At 40.0% G+C, this 22,890-nt stretch overlaps 1 protein-coding gene across 9 annotated transcripts in view; it reads right to left on the bottom strand.

Moving 5' to 3' along the window:
* Positions 1-17,678, bottom strand: part of LOC140611749 (uncharacterized) — a 93,381-nt gene extending 75,703 nt beyond the window's left edge. For 3 of the 9 annotated variants that reach the window (XM_072788584.1, XM_072788581.1, XM_072788591.1), the window contains exons 1-4: positions 17,539-17,678; positions 13,614-13,734; positions 5,967-6,082; positions 2,171-2,317 (exon numbers count right to left, since the gene is read on the bottom strand). In XM_072788584.1, coding sequence (XP_072644685.1) covers positions 2,171-2,188 — 18 coding nt within the window. In that variant the 5' untranslated portion in view covers positions 2,189-2,317; positions 5,967-6,082; positions 13,614-13,734; positions 17,539-17,678. Of the gene's footprint in view, positions 1-2,170; positions 2,318-3,158; positions 3,214-3,481; positions 4,978-5,966; positions 6,083-13,613; positions 13,735-17,538 lie in introns of those variants that run through there. The other 6 variants (XM_072788586.1, XM_072788587.1, XM_072788585.1 and 3 more) reach the window with 4 other exon arrangements.
* Positions 17,679-22,890: the final 5,212 nt, after the last annotated feature.

The raw sequence follows: 22,890 nt of genomic DNA, 5'->3' as shown, positions 1-22,890 counted from the left end.
GAGTCAGTGACACTGCCGTTCAGAAAGAAATTTAGATCCATGTCTAGGTATCCACTGGGTATATCCATAACTAGATAGTTTTTGAAGAGGTTTGAGATCTTTCCCTTGCATGGATAGTGGAGTATGTGTGGTCGTGCTTATACTCATAGGCTTTTTTTAGCACAGATAAAATGCCAAAACAATAAAGATTTTGATCTCATGTGTTCCTTTGTGCAAACAAGCTTGCCTAGCAAAATGGTGCAGATAAACGCAGATGAATGGACTTTATACAAATAAATGAAATGTTTCTCTAGTATAAAAATAGATCAAATGGTAAGAGCACAAAAGTAGGTGAAATGGTAACATAAACTGACTTGTGTAATCAGAGAGTCAACTCTTGACATTTTCCTCTCTAAGCTTTTTCTAATAGTTTTCTTGCTAAGGCTACAATGTTTTTGCCATATTGGAAGAGGATTGTCAACTCTAATGAAGATTAAGTAGCTTTCCCAACTAGATTTTTTTAAAATAAGCATCAGTTAATGCTGCGGGCTTTCAAAGCCATATTCATGAAGAATGGAAAGATCTTTAAAGAGCTGCTCTTAGAGACTCCTAACTCTGGGAAATGAACAAGGGGTAGTGGAAGGGGAGGTGGGTAGGGGGATGGGGTGACGAGGTGACACGCACTGAGGGGAGCACTTGATGGCATGAGCACTGGGTGTTATGCTCTATGTTGGCAAAATGAACTCCAGTAAAAAATAAATAAAAAAAGAAATAAAAAATAAAGATCTGCTCTAAGAAGATGTAACTAATAAAATTTGAAATTTAGCAGCATTTCTATTCCATAGTTATTCCAACACCAAGTTTTTATCATGGTTACACTGAACAAAAATTAATTAAAACAGAACTTTACATATTTAATAAAAAGATGAAGATATTATTTACAACTTTAGCCAAAAATTAATTCCCTAAAGAGTAAAAGGCTATTTAATAAACAATTCTTTTGACTGGTTGGGAAAGTGTTGCACCACAGCTCACAAGTTCACACTTGATTTATTCTTTGAACGATATAGATAAGTTACAGGATTAAGTCTTCTGTCTTTTGGTTCCTGCCATTAATTGGTTAAAGTCATCTGAGGACAGTGTAATTACAATGCTCCCAAAGAAACCTGGAGCTTGGGATCCCTGGGTGGCACAGCGGTTTGGCGCCTGCCTTTGGCCCAGAGCACGATCCTGGAGACCCGGGATCGAATCCCACGTCGGGCTCCCGGTGCATGGAGCCTGCTTGTCCCTCTGCCTGTGTCTCTGCCTCTCTCTCTCTCTGTGTGACTATCATAAATAAATAAAATTAAAAAAAAAAAAAAAAAAAGAAACCTGGAGCTTTGTAAAGTACAGTAAATGGAAAGTAATGTGTTATGGACATTCAATTGCTAAAAGGATGTAAAAGGGTAGGAGCCATTAGGAAAGGTGAAGAAACACTGCTCTTGATGAGCTTGCTGAGGAGCCAAATGAGCTTCTTGATCATGGACAGAAGAGACCATCTAAAGTTTAAAAAATGTAGAGCTGTTTGTGTGTCCATTGATCCTGCAATTCTACTTGTGCACTAAAGCAGGAAAATTAAATGAATTTACCTAACAAATACAGGTGCTATGTTTTCTTCCTCTGATGTCTTTATATCTTTGTAGCCAGAAATCCCAAAGTTAATTTCCAATAGGAAAGGCTGAACATTAAAGTTAAAAGTTCACCTTAATTTGAATATTGTAGCATTAATGACATCTGGTGGAAAATGAGTTACAGTGTAGCATTATTTAGGTATCCTGATCTTTCCTTTATACTATCACTTTCTTTTTTTTTTTTTTTTTTATACTATCACTTTCATCAGATTTTCACACAGCCCTCTCCCCAAGTCCATGAGAAGAGTGTACTTTCTGGCCCCATTGAAGTTTGGCTTAGCCTTAAGACTTACCTGCATCAGTGGAATATGGGCAAAAATGTCAGTGTGAAAGTTCTGAAGATAAGCTTTAGCAGTCCTGGTGAGGCATTGCCCCTTCAATGATAGAAGGAGACACGTGCCCTGCAGATTTGCAGGAGAAGAAGACAAGCACTCCAGATAACCCACAGACTTACAGGGAAAAAATTGTTATTCTATGGTTGTTTGTGTAAAAGCCAATTAATACATGAGACTATTACACACCTCTGTGTGAATTCCCATGGAGGCTTGACTCCTCTCTCCAATTGATGACACTGGGAGAAGAATCCTGGAGACGTGTGGTTCAGTCCCTTCTGGGGCTCTATTTCAGACCCTGATAGGCCCAGTCGGAACATGTTTCCATTCCTCCACCTATGGTAAGCAAAACTGAGTCAAGAGTCCAGGGCAGGCCCATCAGGCTCTCTTAGAATCTTGGTTTCTCTGTATAACATGGTGTGGAAGTCATGTAGGGCTCTTTTTTTCTTCCAAACATTTATTTAAATTTTAGTTAACATATAGTGTAATATTGGTTTCAGGAGTATAATTTAGTGATTCATCAATTACACATAATACCCACTGTTCATAGGTCATTCGCAATTCTTGCATCTGTTGGTTTAAATATCTTCCTCTTAAAAAAATAAATAAATAAATATCTTCCTCTTAAGGTGGACTTCAAGGTATAGGAAAAGAGGGCAGGACAAGTTTAGTTGGAGCCATAGGCCAAAGCTTTTCCGATTGAGCTTTGCCAATAAAGCTTGTAGCTTGGCTCCCACTCAACTCTAATAGATGTACTAGTAGGAGTCAGTAGTGTTATAAGCCACAAAGTATAAGTGGCAATATTAGGACAGTTTAATTTGATGAATAAAAACAACTGACAGAAATTAAAGTATTATCCGTGACCTATTAAGAAAGTTGCTACTGGTGAACATTTTTCAGGGAATGACCACATTATTTCTGGTTATTTAGCAGAGTCATTTAGTGTTTCCTAAAGCAGTTACTGCTTTCTAAAAAGAATTTCAAACTTTTGTCCCAAAAGTAGGACCAGAATTGTTAACTCTTCATATTTTTACTGAACTTCCAGTTCTGTTTTCCTTCTCAACCTAATGTTTCATGTTTAGAGGTTACAAACAGCCCAGTATTTAAATGTTTTAATCTTACTAGTGTTCACTTTGTAACATACCTCATGTTTGGAAAACCAGACTCTTGACCATACCTTAATTCAACATCATTTTCATTTCTGCAGAACTACTTTATTTTTTTTATTTATTTATGATAGTCACACACAGAGAGAGAGAGAGGCAGAGACAAAGGCAGAGGGAGAAGCAGGCTCCATGCACCGGGAGCCCGACGTGGGATTCGATCCCGGGTCTCCAGGATCACGCCCTGGGCCAAAGGCAGGCGCTAAACCGCTGCGCCACCCAGGGATCCCTAGAACTACTTTTCTTATTCAGGAAAAGGACACATGTGGGTGGACCTCAATTAGATAGCTTCAACAATTCTCAAGGCAATGGGCTTTCACAATAGCATTCACGATACCTGTCATCAATTACTGGCACTTATTTGTCTTGCAATGAGAGAATTGCCCTTTATTCTTAACAAGCAGGCAACTGGATCAAAGAGATTAGATTACTCAGGTGAAAAAACAAAGACAAATACATAATGAGATAAACCTGTGTAGTAACTGCCTGGAAGATTGCCATCTATTTTCCTCTCCATATCTCACGCTTTAGAAAGACCAGGACTTTATTTCATTCATCCTAATACTTGGCACTTTAACAGGTGCTCACTTTGTAATTTCTGAATGAGTGATACAGGCCATGTGTTTTTACTTTATAGTGAAGGTTAATGAGTTAAATCATATAAAAAGCTTAGAACGGTGTCTGATACTAAGCACTTAATTACAAAACAAGGTAACATTTAGAATAGAGATGAGAAAAGACGTCAGAAGTTTGCCTTAAACTGACCCTTAAAAAATAAGGAAAACTAGGCTGGCAATAAGGCTAAGAGGATAGAAAAGTTCTCCAGTACACTACATGCTAAAATGAATTAATTCCAATGACATCTATTATTTTTTACAGAGAATGATGCTTATTTTAAGTCTAAGGTTATAAGATTAAAGAGATATAATCAAAGCTTGTTCATTAAATTGAAAGTACCTCCAGATTTATTCAAGTTTGTATCCTTAGGCCTCAGTAAGCACAAGATATTATTTGCTATACTGAATCCATTCTATTGTATGTGTTAATACCACACCAATATAAACATATTTTAAGACAAATTTTAAACATACATATTTAACTTTATTTCATCATCATTTAAAGCTTGATTTTAGAAAACATAAAAAAAATTAAGAGTTCTGTATCACAGGAATTTAAACAGTGGCAATATACGTAGCTTTGTAGGTTCGAGTTCTACAACAAATTAAAATCAAATCATTGGAAATGTTTTCAATATGGAAAATATACAAATAAAATAAATGGCAGAGACCTATTATGAGCAATGTTTCATTACTTGCAAGTTATCGTTAGATAATTTCAGAATCTAAACAAACACTCTCAATATTCAGACTTCTGTTGCTGTATTTTACATTTAATATCTTCCTACCTATATTCCAGAGTCAAAGTCCTTGACCAAAAGGTCTGATTTAAGAAGGCATTTAGTTTTATGGCAAAAGTTATCCATCTACAGTTACCACTTTCAAGGAATTGACAACAATGCTGATGTGATCTGCTAGTTCCCTTTTGAACAATGTGCAATAATTTATGTCAACCCTGTATAAAGTTATACAGGTAGAAAAAATTGGACAATTATGCACAGTTCAATAGATGTAGAATGTTAAGTTTTCCCAGTCTAAAAATTAACCAGTGATACAAAATTTATCAACTATAGTTGACTTGGTTTCAGGAAAACCGCATCTGAGAACTACAAGTACATCACTGTCCTTATCTCATCCTCAGTCACTGGTGGGAATTTTATAGGCCACCATGCTATTTACTTTGTGGATAGTAGTACTAAATGAACGAAGACGGACTTACTCAGAATTGGTAACAAACTGTGGTCCTGACTCTTCCCATTTTTCAAGTACAACCAAATCCTTGTCTGTATAAATCAGTAGGTCAAATGAACCTAAATTGGATAAGATCATTAAAGTACAATTATTTTTTGAAAGGTACAACTATCCTTCCTGTCTCCCTCACATGTGAGCCAGCTATCATGTCAGAAAAGCTAGTTTAGCTTGATCTCTAATCAGTTATATTAGCTAATTGCTTTTCTTCAATGGAAATTTTAGTACAGAAAATACTGTACTCCCTTTTACTTAATGAAAAACTTGATTTTTTTTTCTTCAAAGAGCCACTAAAGATATTTGCAGAAAGTATATAATTAATCACGAGACAGCATGAATCTAAGCCAGAGAAAAAGAACATCTTGGTTCTGTGACTGCTGTATCCCAATGCCCAGAACCGTGTTAGGCATACAGTAGGCATTTAGGGTATATCTGATTAATGAAGGAGTAACTAAGCTAGAAAAGAAAGACACAGTTATACCTAAGTCTTAATTATATACAAGGAAATGTGTATAAAATAAAAGTAATGGAAGAAATTAAATCTAAATATTCAGGAGTACTGTAGAAAACTTTCATTCTTTCCCTATTCAGCACTTGTAAATAAAACACAACCAGGGGATCCCTGGGTGGTGCAGCGGTTTGGCGCCTGCCTTTGGCCCAGGGCGCGATCCTGGACCCGGGATCGAATCCCACATCAGGCTCCCGGTGCATGGAGCCTGCTTCTCCCTCTGCCTTTGTCTCTGCCTCTCTCTCCTTCTCTCTGTGACTATCATAAATAAAAAAAAAATTAAAAAAAAAAACACAACCAGCATTGCCTTAGATTCATGACGTTTTTCTCACTTATATACCATGACATGGATAATTAAGAAAAAATTCAACAAAACGGTTAATTCTTAAAGTAATACCTTAGTCTTTCCACAAGAAATCTGAACCAACGTGAAGTCATATAATACTTACAAGAGACTTCCAACAAGGGCAGAAACGTCACGGTAACTGTGATCTGTCGGATTATGGAGAGGATCTCATCCTGGATGGCCTTCTGAGACATTTCTCTGGGTGTGCTACCAAAGAAACTAACTGATTTGATTCATTTTAAGTTTTAACAAGTTATTTAAAACACTGGTAAGATTATTTGTTTGATTAAATGCTTCAAAACTCAAATTAAGTAATGCATTCCAAACGAGTTTTTAAAAAAACAATTATAATTTCATTTATTATTCCAGTTATTAAGGCTGATCTTAGTATCAGGTCATTAAATAACAGATGACCAGAAAACCTGCAGAGTGCTTCAAGTCAAGAAACATTCAGCATATTGTAAAATAAAGATAACAATTAGTATCTAAGATCTTTAATTGGCATAATCATTTTGGTATTTTTAGGAATACCTAAATGTCTAATTCTGTAGTGCTTCAAAGAAGATGTTATATCAAGGTGTATTTATAATTAAACATTTTCTAGGGGAGGGGCAAGATGGCGGAAGAGGAGGGACCCCAAATCACCTGTCCCCACCAATTACTTAGATAATCTTCAAATCATCCTGAAAATCTATGAATTCGGCCTGAGATTTAAAGAGAGAATAGCTGAAATGCTACAGTGAGAAGGTTCATGCTTCAATCAAGGTAGGAAGATGGGGCAAAAAGAACTAAAGAAACAAAAGGCGGGATCCCTGGGTGGCGCAGCGGTTTAGCGCCTGCCTTTGGCTCAGGGCGCGATCCTGGAGATCTGGGATCGAATCCCACGTCGGGCTCCCAGTGCATGGAGCCTGCTTCTCCCTCTGCCTGTGTCTCTGCCTCTCTCTCTCTCACTGTGTGCCTATCATAAAAAAAAAAAGAAACAAAAGGCATCCGAGGGGGAGGGGCCCCACTAGGAGCCGGGCTAAGGCCGGGGTGAGTGTCCCCAGGACAGGAGACCCCAGGCCCCGAGAAGCAGGAGCTTCACCAATCTTCCTGGGCGGAAAGGCCTCGCAGGGAGTTGGAGCAGGACCGCAGAAAAGTGGGGATGCCCTCAGGCTCCCTGAGACACTAACAGAGCAACTGTGCCCAGGGGAGAGTGCGCTGAGCTCCCTAAAGGGCTGCAGCGTGGCACCGCTGGACCCAGGAGCAGCTCAGAGGGGCTCAGACGGCAGCTCTGCGGAGAGGTGGCTATGCGGTGGAGCGCAAATCCAACAGCGCAGGCCCGGGAGCACAGGGCGCCAGGGAAACATCCCAGGATCCGGCCTCCCCCAAGGACAGGCAGAGGCCAGGAGGGCCCAGGACGGGAAGGACGCTCCTGCCCCGAACTGAGCAGATAGCGGCCATGCCCCTGGAGCATCCAGGCCCCTACAGATGGAGAGCTCTGTAGTTACTGCGGGAGCTGACTCCAGGGCTCCAGAGCTGGCCGCCACCACTGCAGTTGTTCCCTCTGGAGCCTCAAGGGGTAAACAATCCCCACTGAGCCCTGCACCAGGCAGGGGGCAGAGCAGCTCCCCCAAGTGCTAACACCTGAAAATCAGCACAACAGGCCCGTCCCCCAGAAGACCAACTAGACGGACAAATTCCAGGGGATGTCAAGGGAATTAAAGTACAGAAACAGAAGATACTCCCCTGTGTTTTGTTTTTGTTTTTGTTTTTTTTTTTTTGCTTTTTGATTTCTGTTTGCTTACCCTGCCCTTCTTTTTCCTTTCTTTATTTTTCTATCTCTGTTTCTTCTTTTTTACTTCCTTTTTTCTTATTTCTTTTTCTCTTTTCTTTCCTTCTTTCTCTCCTCTCTTTTTCTCCTTTTCCCAATACAACTTGTTTTTGGCCACTCTGCACTGAGCAAAATGACTAGAAAGAAATCCTCAACTCAAAAGAAAGAATCAGAAACAGTCCTCTGTCCCACAGAGTTACAAAATCTGGATTACAATTCAATGTCAGAAAGGAAATTCAGAAGCACTATTATAAACCTACTGGGGGCTAGAAAAAAGCATAAAGGACTCAAGAGACTTCATGACTGCAATATTTAGATATAATCAGGCAGAAATTAAAAATCAATTGAATGAGGTGCAATCCAAACTAGAAGTCCACACAACGAGGGTTCATGAGGCAGAAGAATGAGAGGGAGACATAGAAGACAAGTTGATGGGAAAGAGAGAAACTGAGGGAAAAAGAGACAAACAATTAAAAGACCATGAAGATAGATTAAGAGAAATAAACGACAGACTGAGGAAGAAAAACCTACATTTAATTGGGTTTCCCAAGTGCGCCGAAAGGGCCGGAGGGCCAGAATATGTATTTTAACAAATCCTAGCTGAAAACTTTCCTAATCTGAGAAGGGAAACAGGCCTTCTGATCCAGGAGATAGAGTGTTCCCCCCCTAAAATCAATAAAAACTGCTCAACACCTCGACATTTAGTAGTGAAGCTTGCAAATTCCAAAGATAAAGAGAAGATCCTTAAAGCAGCAAGAGACAAGAATTCCCTGAATTTTATGGGGAGGAGTATTAGGGTTACAGCAGACCTCTCCACAGAGACCTGGTAGGCTAGAAAGGGCTGGCAGGATATATTCAGGGTCCTAAATGAGAAGAACATGCAACCAAGAATACTTTATCCAGCAAGGCTCTAATTCAGAATAAAAGGAGAGATAAAGACCTTCCAAGACAGGCAGGAACTGAAAGAATATGTGACCTCCAAACCAGCTCTGCAAGAAATTTTAAGGGGGACTCTTAAAATTTCCCTTTAAGAAGAAGTTCAGTGGAACAATCCACAAAAAAAGGACTGAATAGATATCATGATGACACTAAACTCCTACCTGTCAATAGTAACTCTGAATGTGAACGGGCTTAATGACCCCATCAAAAGGTGCAGGGTTTCAGACTGGATAAAAAAGCAGGACCCATCTATTTTCTGTCTACAAGAGACTCATCTTAGACAGAAGGACACTTACAGCCTGAAAACAAAAGGTTGGAGAACCATTTACCATTCAAATGGTCCTCAAAAGAAAGTAGTGGTAGCCATCCTTATATCAGATAAACTGAACTTTACCCCAAAGACTGTAGTAAGAGATGAAGAGGGACACTATATCATACTTAAAGTATCTATCCAACAAGAGGACTTAACAATCCTCAATATATATGCCCTGAATGTGGGAGCTGACAAATATATCAATCAATTAATAACCAAAATTAAGACATATTTAGATAATAATACACTTCTACTTGGTGACTTCGATTTAAGGCTTTCTGCACTGGATAGGTCTTCTAAGCACAAAATCTCCAAAGAAACAAGAGCTTTAAATGATACACTGGACCAGATGGACTTCAGGTATCTACAGAACTTTACATCCAAACTCAACTGAATACACATTCTTCTCAAGTGCACATGGAACTTTCTCCAGAATAGACCACATCCTGGGTCACAAATGGGGCTTGAACCGATACCAAAATACTGGGATCGTCCCCTGCATATTCTCAGACCATAATGCCTTGATATTAGAACTAAATCACAACAAGAAGTTTGGAAGGCCTTCAAACACGTGGAGGTTAAGGATCATCTTGCTAAAAGATGAAAGGGTCAACCAGGAAATTAAGGAAGAATTAAAAAGATTCATGGCAACTAATGAGAATGAAGGTACAACCATTCAAAATCATTGGGATGCAGCAAAAGCAGTCCTAAGGGGCAAATACATCGCAATACAAGCATCCACTCAAAAACTGGAAAGATCTCAAATATAAAAGCTAACCTTACACATAAAGGAGCTAGAGAAGAAACAGCAAATAGATCCTACACCCAGTAGAAGAAGAGAGTTAAGGGGATCCCTGGGTGGCGCAGCGGTTTGGCGCCTGCCTTTGGCCCAGGGCGCGGTCCTGGAGACCCGGGATCGAATCCCATGTCGGGCTCCCGGTGCATGGAGCCTGCTTCTCCCTCTGCCTGTGTCTCTGCCTCTCTCTCTCTCTCTCTCTGTGACTATCATAAATAAATAAATTAAAAAAAAAAAAAAAAGAAGAGAGTTAAGAAAGATTCGAGCAGAACTCAACGAAATCAAGACCAAAAGAACTGTGGAACAGATCAACATAAACAGGAGTTGGTTCTATGAAAGAATTAATAAGATAGATAAACCGTTAGCCAACCTTATTAAAAAGAAGATAGAGAAGACTCAAATTAAGAAAGTCATGAATGAGAAAGGAGAGATCACTACCAACACCAAGGAAATACAAACGATTTTAAAAACATATTACGAACAGCTATAGGCCAATAAATTAGGCAATCTAGAAGAAATGGACACATTCCTGGAAAGCCACAAACTACCAAAACTGGAACAGGAAGAAATAGAAAACCTAAACAGGCCAATAACCAGGGAGGAAATTGAAGCAGTCATCAAAAACCCCTCAAGACACAAAAGTCCAGGGCCAGATGGCTTCCCAGGGGAATTCTATCAAACGTTTAAAGAAGAAACCACACCTATTCTACTAAAGCTGTTTGGAAAGATAGAAAGAGATGGAGTACTTCCAAATTCTTTCTATGAGGCCAGCATCACCTTAATTCCAAAACCAGACAAAGACCCCACCAAAAGGAGAATTACAGACCAATATCCCTGATGAATATGGATGCAAAAATTCTCAAGAAGATACTAGCCAATAGGTTCCAACAACACATTAAGAAAATTATTCACCATGACCATGTACGATTTATCCCCGGGACAGAAGGCTGGTTCAATACTCATAAAACAAACAATGTGATCCATCATATCAGCAAGAGAAAAACCAAGAACCATAGGATCCTCCCATTAGATGCAGAGAAAGGATTTGACAAAATACAGCATCCATTCCTGATCAAAACTCTTCAGAGTGTAGGGATAGAGGGAACATTCTTCAACATCTTAAAAGCCATCTACCTAAAGCCCACAGCAAATATCATTCTCCATGGGGAAGCACTGGGAGCCTTTCCCCTAAGATCAGGAACAAGACAGGGATGTCCACTCTCACCACTGCTATTCAACATAGTACTGGAAGTCCTAGCCTCAGCAATCAGACAAAAAAAAAGGCATTAAAGGCATTCAAATTGACAAAGAAGAAGTCAAACTCTCCCTCTTCGCCGATGACATGATACTCTACATAGAAAACCCAAAAGCCTCCACCCCAAGATTGCTAGAACTCATATAGCAATTTGGCAGTGTGGCAGGATACAAAATCAATGCCCAGAAATCAATGGCATTTCTATACACTAACAATGAGACTGAAGAAAGAGAAATTAAAGAGTCCATCCCATTTACAATTGCACCCAAAAGCATAAGATACCTAGGAAGAAACCTAACCAAAGAGGTAAAGGAACTATACCCTAAAAACTATAGAACACTTGTGAAAGAAATTGAGGAAGACACAAAGAGATGGAAAAATATTCCATGCTCATGGATTGGCAGAATTAAGATTGTGAAAATGTCAATGTTACCCAGAGCAATGTACATGTTTAATGCATCCCTATCAAAATACCATGGACTTTCTTCAGAGAGAACAAATTATTTTAAGATTTGTGTGGAATCAGAAAAGACCCCAAATAGCCAGGGGAATTTTAAAAAAGAAAACCATATCTGGGGGCATCACAATGCCAGATTTCAGGTTATGCTACAAAGCTGTGGTCATCAAGACAGTGTGGTACCAGCACAAAAACAGACACATAGATCAATGGAACAGAATAGAGAACCCAGAAATGGACCCTGAACTTTATGGTCAACTAATATTCGATAAAGGAGGAAAGATTATCCATTGGAAGAAAGTCTCTTTAATAAATGGTGCTGGGAAAATTGGACATCCACATGCAGAGGAATGAAACTAGACCACTCTCTTTCACCACACACAAAGATAAACTCAAAATGGATGAAAGATCTAAATGTGAGACAAGATTCCATCAAAATCCTAGAGTAGAACACAGGCAACACCCTTTTTGAACTCGGCCACAATAACTTCTTGCAAGATACATCCATGAAGGCAAAAGAAACAAAAGCAAAAATGAACTATTGGGACTTCATCAAGATAAGAAGCTTTTGCACAGCAAAGGATTCAGTCAACAAAACTACAAGACAACTTACAGAATGGGAGAAGATATTTGCAAATGACATATCAGATGAAAAGGGTTAGCATCCAAGATCTATAAAGAACTTCTTAAACTCAACACCAAAGAAACATACAATCCAATCATGAAATGGGCAAAAGACATGAAGGGAAATCTCACAGAGGAAGACATAGACATGGCCAACACCCACATGAGAAAATGCTCTGCATCACTTGCCATCAGGGAAATACAAACCAAAACCACAATGAGATACCACCTTACACCATGAGAGTTGGGAAAATTAACAAGGCAGGAAACCACAAATGTTGGAGATGATGCGGAGAAAAGGCAACCCTCTTACACTGTTGGTGGGAATGTGAACTGGTGCAGCCACTCTGGAAAACTGTGTGGAGGTTCCTCAAAGAGTTAGAAATAGACCTGCCCTATGACCCAGCAATTGCACCTCTGGGGATTTACTTCAGAGATGCAGAAGCAATGAAACGCCGGGACACCTGCACCCACCTGCACCCGGATGTTTCTGGAAGCAATGTCCACAATAGCCAAACTGTGGAAGGAGCCTCGGTGTCCATCGAAAGATGAATGGATAAAGAAGATGTGGTTTATGTATACAATGGAACATTACTCAGCCATTAGAAATGACAAATACCCACCATTTGCTTAACGTGGATGGAACTGCAGGGTATTATGCTGAGTGCAGTATAAGTCAGTCGGAGAAGGACAAACATTGTATGTTCTCATTCATTTGGGGAATATAAATAATAGTGAAAGGGAATATAAGGGAAGGGAGAAGAAATGTGTGGGAAATATCAGAAAGGGAGACGGAACATACATACTCCTAACTCTGGGAAACGAACTAGGGGTGGTGGCAGGGGAGGAGGGTGGGGGTGGGGGTGACTGGGTGGTGGGCACTGAGGGGGGCACTTGACGGCATGAGCACTGGGTGTTATTCTGTATGTTGGTAAATTGAAAACCAATAAAAAATAAATTTACTAAAAAAAAAAAATAAACATTTTCTAAAACAGACCAAAGGCTTCAGGAACAAACTACATTTCATTATGAGAGAGAGTTCTGAGTTTACAGGTAAGCATGCCTGGGACAATGCTAAGAATTAGCATATAATGAGGGGGCATTTCCCATCCAGAGGATCTAAGAACTTCAGTTCAGAGTGTCTTAGGAAGTTTATAGCGTTAAATGAAATACAGTAGAGCTGCATATCAAGCTAGGAGAAAATCTAGGATAATACTTCATGGTTAAAAGTACCTTGACACAATCCATTAAATGGCCCACCTAATACATCATGTGTAGCTTACATATAGCACCATAAATACTAAAGGGTGAAATTTATGGATTTTAGACTAAGGGCAGTTATGTTAAAAGTACACTATACAAGTCCATAATAGGCACGACTCTTTTGTGAGCACAGTTTGTGAGTCTTATTCTTCTCCACGGGAGATCTAACATAGTTAGAAACAAACTACCTTATACGAAACTAGTTCAATATAGTTAGAATTCATTGAGTCAAGAAAACAAGTTTTGGAAAAAAAATCTATGAAAGTGGAAGCAGTTTAATTCATACTTACCTGTCATCTTTTGAAGTCTTGTCGCACTCAATATCAAACTTCCACCTTTCAAGGACTTCACCGCTTTCAATATTTGAGATGAATACCACCAGTTTCTGAACTGAACACTTGTATAACCAATCTGCAATACAGAACAAGGCATCTTTTTTGGTTCACTGCATTACAAAGTAACTCTTCCCAGGTCTCACTTTCTGCCCTTAGCAAATTCCTACCACTGGTATTTTGGAACTCCTCCAACCTGTACAGAAAACTTGCCTCACAATAACCTAGCTCCCGTTGTCCAATTCTCAGTATCCGTACCAGATGTAGTTAGTACTGAATGCTAAGCACAGAGTAGTGAACATGCAGTATACTCTAATCCTAGGTAAATTCCAGAAGATGAGCATTAATCTAATCACTGCAGCAATAAATGCAAATTTTTAATTGTAATAAATGTTAAGAAGGTGCAGTATGTGATCCAATGAGAGAATATAGGAAAACTTGACTCAGGGAATTCTCACTTGACTTCAGTTCTACACTTAAATACCATTAAATATGCAAAAGATTACAGAAAAGGGTACAGGTCTAAAATACTGAAAAGCGAAAAGTATCTGACCAGAGGATTGAAAGGGTAATACAAATACAGTTAAGAAAGGGAGAATGAACAAGGTCGGTTTGTGCAAGATACATAGGGGCCAGACCACGCAAGGTCACATGGGGTAAATTAAAGAACTTATACTTCAAGAATCAGGGAAGTCATTACTGTGTCTGAAGTACGGTGTGATGTGATTAAACTTATATTTCAGAACTATCCTTTAGGCTGTGATGTGTGGAAAGTAGAGTGGAAGTAAAGAGAGGATCTAGGGATGCTAATTGATTAGTAATTCAAGCAAGAGGTACTGAAGGCTTATAGAAGGATAAATTGGTAGAGATGGATCAGTATAGGTAGAGTCAAGAGATTTCATAGATTTTATTTATTTATTCATGATAGAGAGAGAGGAAGAGATACAGGCAGAGGGAGAAGCAGGCTCCATGCAGGGAGCCTGATGTGGGACTCGATCCCAGGTCTCCAGGATCATGCCCTGGGCTGAAGGCAGTGCTAAACTGCTGAGCCACCCGGGCTGCCCTAAGGTTTTATTTCTAAGTAATCTCCACACCCAATGTGGGGCTGGAACTTACAACCCAAGATCAAGAGTTGCATGCTCTACTGACTGAGCCAGCCAGGACCCCCTTAAATTTAGTTTTCAAGTATCACTAGGTTAGCCACATGTGGATATCAAGGGAGCCACTTACTATATGAGCAAAGAGAAGACTTGGGTTGGATGTATGTTTATGAGTCAACTACACAAAGATTGTTAGTAAAGTTATGTATGTGTCAGAAGTCATCTTAGAGATTATAATAAGGGGGCCTCATAATGAGCCCTGAATTAATCTTGGAACTTGGGATAATATACTCAAGAATACACAGTTTTGTTTTTTTTTAAGACACAAAAACAATCTTGTAATATTTAGGACTTGTGGGCCACCTAGGTCTCTTGCATAGTTTTTTAAAAACTAGCCTTTAAAAATCTGAAAACACTCAGTTTGCAGGTAGTACAAAAATAGGCCACTTGCTGGATATGGGCCATCAGTTTGCTGACCCCTTGACAAAAACCAACCTTGTCTCAATTTTGCTCGGAAAAGGAAGAGATTGGGTAGTCACTTAAAGATCTGGGGTGGGTGGAAATTTTTTTCTTTTAAAACTGAAGACAAATGAAACCAATGAAAATATCTCAAAACAAAGAAATCAGAAATACCAGAGAAGAACTAGGGTAGATTCCTTAAGAAGGCTAGAGGGATGGGGATTCAAAGAGATTGAACAATTTGCCTCTAAGAAGAGCAATTCCTCCATTCTAACTAAAATAAAAGGGACAAATTAAATAGGAAGGTCTACATACAACTGAGGTGAAATGTCCTAAGTGTAGTCTTAAAGGAGACAACCTAAAAACCAGTAACTTAGGCAGGGCTTGCTTCTTCATCAAATTAAGGTGACATAGATTCTTAGTTACTTCTATGTTTCAGGCTAAGTAATCTGAGTATCGCCCTGGGTGATTTAGCCCTGAAGATGATAAAAACACAATTAATAGAATTTTAAAAATAAAGCCTCTTGAAACAAACAAACAAACAAAATATATATATATATATATATATATATATATATATATATATATATATATGACTCAGGTATAAAAAAATTACTGTAATTTTTTTTTTTTGGAACTAGTTTTGGAAGGTGAAATGAGGAGCCAGGGAGAAACATCCTATAACACAGAAAAATTAGAAGTGAGAATCCTAAGTAGAGAAAAACATGGGGGAAAAAAGAGACAGAATAGATGGAGAACAAGTATCCATTCAACAAGTATTCAGTAATTTCTTGAGCTAAGAAAAAACAAGGGGTGTTCAGTTAGAAATGGCTAACGGACAGGCAGGATTTTAACAAAGACAAATGAAGACAGTAAGACATTAAAAAACTTTATTGGGTATTCTATTAGTAGTATTTTTTTAAGTTTAGTTCCCAGGCTGGATCCAATTTCATTTTCATTTATCTTAAATGACGGTTTTAAACTCTAGGCAGCTATAGAAAATATATCATATTAAAAATATGTAGTGGATTTCTCTCCAATAATAAACATCATCATAGTTATGTAAAATTCCAACTTGTTCCACCTGGCTACACGAACTGCAAAAATCACTTCAAAAGGAGTTGATAGAGATTGTTTTGTGAAGCCAGATCAGATTCCTAACATCAACATATTTAACCCACTCAAAATGTGGTAGGGAAGAGTGGACTTTCTTTCACTTTATTATTTGCTTCCTTCCGATGGAGAATCACTATATTTGAGATTGCAGTGTTCTACACCTCTTTGTATAGAGCTGAAAAATGAACACCAAGATGCCAGAAAGTACGGGTCCAAGAAGACCTGCAAAACTCAAATTGGTTTTCAACAATTAAATACCTTTCACTTGTCCACTACATGATTGAATTATTTTATGAGCTCCAGGATCTGTTGTTATAAGCAAGGTGAGTCCGTATTTCTGCCCTCTGGTAGAGGTTTCAGATGGATATATGCCACGCTGATATAAAATGCTGTTGATGCCAAATGCTGAAAACAAAAGGAATGTTAAAGTTATTTCCACTTTGTAACTCTGGAAAATAAAGCCTATTTAGATGTGGCTGCGGTTTCATTCATGGCATCAAACTGAAAAAGCCTAAACGTGCGTTTGTGCGTGTCTTGCTGAAAGCAGAGTAGGGGAAAAGTGCCACTGAAAATCCTTAAAAATGTTGCTTCTAAATCAAAAGAACACGATACCTGCGTTTATGCGGAAATAAAAATGCCAAACTGCATTAACCTAGCGTCCAAGTAGAACTACAAGCTCAGGGTAATGCAAGCCCCAATTCAGGTTACGTGATCACAGGGTGTGGAAATAGGCTTTTGCGTCTGGATTAGCAATTGATTGATTAACCGGTCGGATGCTCCAGAGCAAGCCTCTCCCTCACTTTTCCCTCCTCTTCTCCTGCCAGAGTCTATCAGAGGGTACAAGCATGGCCTGGTCCTAAATCTAGCCCATCGCCCTCAGTACCGGAATCAAAGCTTGGTGGATGGGCTGTTCAAAGTGCACTGGGCTCCACCGCTCGGGGTGGTGCCGGGCGGCCGGGCTGGGCGGCCTGTGGGATCCGCAGTTTCCCGCAAGGCTGCTGGTGCAGGGGCGCGGCGCGAGGCAGGCCGGGCAGCACCTGGGCTTCCCGCTCCCCCAGGAGCAAGGCGCCTAGATTAGATTCTCCAGCCAGGCGGGCGCTGGAGCAGAGCCGCCCCCCACCCCCGGCCCCCGCCTCCGGGCCGGCCGGGCCTCCAGGGCCGCTGGCCTCAGCTGTCCCCGCCCTCTGGCCTGCGGGAGGGGGACTCACAGAAGAACTGGGCCACGATTTCCGCCTCTGCTCGCGGGAGAGCTGCGGCGCCACGGCCAGGCCTAGGGACGAGGGAGCGCGCTGCTGCCCGGCAGACCAGACGGCGACCGCACGGCCTCCAACGGTTCCCGCCAGTCGTTTGGAAAGTAACGACGCTGCTCCCCGGGGCCTTCGCGCAGGCGCGACGAGCCTCTCGGCCCGCCCAGCGCCAGTCTCCCCGCTCGCCGGAGGGGGCGCCTCGCGCAGGCGCAGTGGGTAGGCGTGGTCAGGCGCTTCCGGGCTGTCGGGGCTCGAAGGGTCCTGGCGGGCACCTGGAATTGTGGTCGCGGGGCCGCAGCTGAGGCGAGAGGACTGCAAAACCTGGCTCTGACGCCCGCTCCGAGGCCTGCGGAGTGAGGCCCAGGATCCCAGTTCGGCAGTTTCAAAGCGATTTTCTGTTTTCTTTTGTTTTCAAAGTGATGTGAACTGCGCGCCGGTTGCATCTTAACGTGGCCCCAGGGACCCCCCCCCCCCCCGCAAACTTTTGCTTAGATGCTTCGAGCCAGTCAAGAAGCCGCCTGCGTGGCACCGAGCACAGCTGGAGAGGGCCTGGTGACTGTCTGCCCGCGCAGCTTTTAAGAAATTGGGGGCGGCCCGGGCGGCCCAGCGGTTGACGCGCCTTCAGCCTGGGCCTGACCCTGGAGCCCAGGGGTGGAGTCCGCGTGGGGCTCCCTGCGTGGAGCCTGCCTCTGCCTCTGCCTGTGTCTCTGCCTCGCTCTCTCTCTTTCTCTGTGTGTCTATCGTGAATAAATACATTCTTCTCAGATTTAGAACAAACTTGCTTTATGACAAGATGTTGGCCTCAAGAATAAAATAACACTTAGTGATTTGAAAGAAACCTTTCTATAAGAATAATGATTCAAAAAAAAAGAAGAAAAATGATTCAATACTTTGTCCATGTAAAAAATTAATATGCAAAGTGAATGTAAATATAAATGGTATCCCTATAATAGTTACAAGGATATGAAATATGTAATGTATTATGATTCAGCTTTTCATTTTGATGTATTTCACATATACTGATAGCTTGGAAGCCATTAAATACATTTTTCCTTCATTTTACTTTGAGCTGAATTTAAACATATACCCTGAATTTTTAAGAGGTGTTATTTCACATGTAAACAGTGCCATCTTCTGGCAGTTGAAACTATTTGTGTATTGACCTACAATTCATTATGGATTGTACTGTCGTTTTCTTGGCAAGTAATGTGTAGTTTAACGAATAAAAACCCATAATCTTGGGGCATGTGGTTGGCTCAGGAAGTTAAAGTTCCGACTCTTGGTTTTGGCTCTGATCATGATTTCAGGGTCCTGGAATTGAGCCCTGTATGGGGCTCAGAGCTCAGTTCTGAGTCGGCTTGAGATTCTCTGCCTCTCCCCCTGCCCTTCCCACTCATGCATACTCTCTAAATAAATAAATAAATAAATAAATAAATAAATAAATAAATAAGTCTTGGGGGGAATAACTTTAAACTAAAATCAGTTGATTTTTTTTAAATAGCCTTTAAAAATAAAAGCATTCATTACCATGTCTTTAAATTGATAAAATTTAAAAAGGGATTAAGTCAGGAACTCTAGATTCTACTACTAAATATTCTAACTAGATATTGAATCTTAAACTCATCACATATCTACTCAGGACCTCAGTCTCCTCAACTGAGGAAATAAGACTCTTCAACTGTTCAACTAAGTCATTAATTAAGTTACTTTCAGTCTAAAGTTCCACTTGATTTTTAGTTTAAAAATTTCATTTCTGGTTTTAGCATCCCAATATTGAGTGTAGGCCTGTTTATGACACTTTTTCATAGTTATCTCTTTTACTGATGTGGTTTTGTCTGGTTATGCTCTCTGCTTGAATTTTCTACAGAAATAAATCTTAATTTATATTTATCCTTCTCATTGCCCAAATAGCCTTCTCCTACACATTAGAAAGACATCACTGAATTGTAAATAAAACTAAACTGAAGTAACTGAAAACAAGTTTTTAAAAACTTTCATGATGATTTAAATAAGATGTCAATGTCAAACCGAGCAATTAAAATAGCAAAGACACCTCTCAGGGATGCCTGGATGGCTCAGCAGTTGAGCATCTGCCTTTGGCGCAGGTCCAGATCCCAGGATCTGGGATGGAGTCACATCGGGTTCCTTGTGGGGAACCTGCTTCTCCCTCTGCCTCTGCCTCTCTCTCTGTGTCTCTCATGAATAAGTAAATAAAATCTTAAAAAAGAAAAAAAGAAATCTCTCCAAAGCTTCTGGATTCTTAAGTGTTTACAAAATAAATAAGAAACAGAATAGGCTCAAGTTTGGGCAGTTCTTCCTAACATCCCCATAGATTTTACCAACACTAGCCTGTATTACAGGCTTGTCCCCTCGGATTTATTTAGTGTACCCTTCTTCCTTTGAGTCATTAACTCAATTTTCAAAATATCTTGTTCTAATACACATATACCTTCTTATTCAAACTCTTTGGCATCCATCTAGTCTAGGCTCTCAACTTCCTAGGCCTGCATTACTAAAATATCCGTTATGGAATATCTGAAAAGCATAAAAGCTTTTCTAAAAGTAATGTAAGGATCATCTGGGATGCTGGTTAAAGTGTGTCATCTCCTATACCAGCACTGTCTGACAGAAATTTCAGATGAGTCACAAACGTAATTTTAAATAGTCATGTAGTCAGATTCAAAAACTAAAATGAAACAAGTAAAATTAACCTGATGCATGTGAAAATATTATTTCAATATGTAATCAATTAAAAACCATATCAGTGTGAAACTTTACATTCTTTTTTTTATACTAGTCTTTGAAATCTGGTATTTTTATAATTGTAGCATATCTCAGTTCAGACAAGCACATTTCAAGTGCCTACGAGCCAGCTGTGGCTAGTGGCTATGGTACTGGACTGAATCAGATTCGAAGAAAAGAGAATAAAAGTCAGGAGTCTACATATAGCAAAATACCCAAGTGATTCTTTCACACTCTCAAGTTTGAGGACCACCACTCTAGACTGACCTATATACAATCCACTCTACAACCACTATTGAATTTACACTTCAAAAAAATGCCCCTTTAATTATGTCAGTTCTAAGAGCCTAGAAATCCCTGGTACATCCAACTCAGGTGGATATTTGAAGCTCCCAAAATGTGGCCTCACCTCATCCATCCAACCTGCTCTCCAATTTGAAAAGGTCTTGGGTTCTTCCATGAAATTTTCCTAGGCAAATAGTCAAATGATCATTCATTCAACAAATATTGATGGAGTACCCACTAAATCTCATCATGGATCCTCCATGGTAACAGGGAAGATATAACACAAATCATTACAGAAGTATTACAATGTCATCGTTTTCATTGTAACAATGGAAGCATTGCTTTGAAATAGTGCTCTGAAATGCTAGGAGAATGCATAAGGGCAGGATCTTATAGTCCTGAGAGGCCAAAGGAAATTTCTAGAATACAGTTACATTTAAGTAAAAATCAATCAATCAATTAATTAATTTGAACAGGCAGAAATTTCTAGGCAGCAGTAAGCACATTATGAAAAGCCCTGAGATGGAAAAGTGACTAAAGGAATACGCAGATTGGTAAAGTAATCTGAAAGACAGCCATAGAGTTAGGCAGAAGCCAGATAAAGCCAAGTTTATGAGACTTCAATTTTGGTTTTTTTTTTTCAAGTGTGCATACTTAAACAAAACTAGATTACAAACTCCTCCAAAGGTATAGACCTGGTCTTCTAAACTTAAATATTTCACATCTCCTCATAGCGCACAAAAAAAGTATTTAATAAGGGATGTCTAGGTGGCTCAGCGGTTTAGTGCCCACCTTCGGCCCAGGGCATGATCCTGGAGACCCGGGATGGAGTCCCATGTGGGGCTCCCTGCGTGGATCCTGCTTCTCCCTCTTCCTGTGTCTCTGCCTCTATCTCTCTGTGTGTCTCTCATGAATAAATAAAATCTTTAAAAAAGCATTTAATAAGTGCTTCTTCTATACATGAAAAACATACTTTGCCAGCCTTTTAAATTCTAGAATATCCAAAATTATACCAAAAATTATTTATATATTCAGATAAATGAAACCGAAGAAAATTTTTTCCTTAAGTGCTGAGTATCGATATAAAATTCCTCAGAAAGAGAAACAATTTTTATTTGTAGTAAGCTGAGCATGTGGCTCTACCGGTATGATGCCTGAGTTCTGCCTCTAAATTCCTGGTGGAAGGAGTGAAAAGATGGTGATTTAAACACACCTGTGTATATACACAGGTACAAAAGACTAAAGGGTGTAAGGAAAATATGGTAGGGCTACTTGACCTATTACCTATGATTCAAACTGATCAATATATGGTAACACTGTCATAGGCAGCATTCTAAGATGGCAGAAAAATCCATGGCCTCTAAAGTTCCACTTGATTTTAGCTTTAGAAATTTCATTTCTGCACATTTTAGATAATCTCTGTTTGAGTGTGGCCAGAGCCCATGACTATGATGGGATTCACTTCCCGGATTAAATTCGTCAAAGGTAAAAAAAAAAAAAATCATCAAAGGGGAAATTAACTGACTAGGTCTAATCCAATCAGATGAATCCTTAAAAGAGATCTCCATGAAGTCAGAGAGACTCACAGTATGAGAAGGTCTATGGAAGAGCCATCTGGCTAAGGCACAAGACTCCCCTCTGGCCAACGAGCAAAACAATAACGCCAGTCCAAGAAACACAAAGTTATTAATTCTGCCAACAACCAAGGGGCTTGGAAGAGAACCCTGGATCTTCTGGGTTGATGGATGCAAGTGGATGAGATTCCACTTGCAGAGACACCTGTATTTCAACTGCGTGAGACTCTTAAGCTGAGCATCCAGCTGTGTCACACCAACCCCTGATCTACCCGACCATAATAAATGTGTGTTAAGCCATCAATTTGCAGTAACTTGTCATGCAATCATAGAACAGTAAGACACTAGGGCATTTCTCATTTAAGCAAGTAGGATAGCATGTCTGGTAGGTAGTTTTCGAGGCTTGAGTTTTACAAATAATATTTCTAGCTCCTTCAAGGACTACACTGTTTTTGCAATTGACATGGATTGTGCGCTCTCTTCCAAGCTTCTCATCCTAAGGTAAAATCCGTGAATTCGTGGGTCAAAATTCCCTGACAACTTCTTCAGTGTGTCTGGGCCTGTTTGGTGGGGGAACTTATTCCCGAGCAACTTATTCCCGGGCACAGAGGCTGCCCCTGCGGCTCCCGGCTGACAGCACAGGACAAGGGCTGCGGCTCACCCCTTTAACCCCAACCCGATTCCTTTGTTTTTGAAGAAGAATAATAAATGC

This window comes from Canis lupus, chromosome 20 (genome assembly GCF_048164855.1).
Source record: "Canis lupus baileyi chromosome 20, mCanLup2.hap1, whole genome shotgun sequence".
NCBI lineage: Eukaryota > Metazoa > Chordata > Mammalia > Carnivora > Canidae > Canis > Canis lupus.
This window is presented reverse-complemented; position numbering and strand designations above follow the sequence as displayed.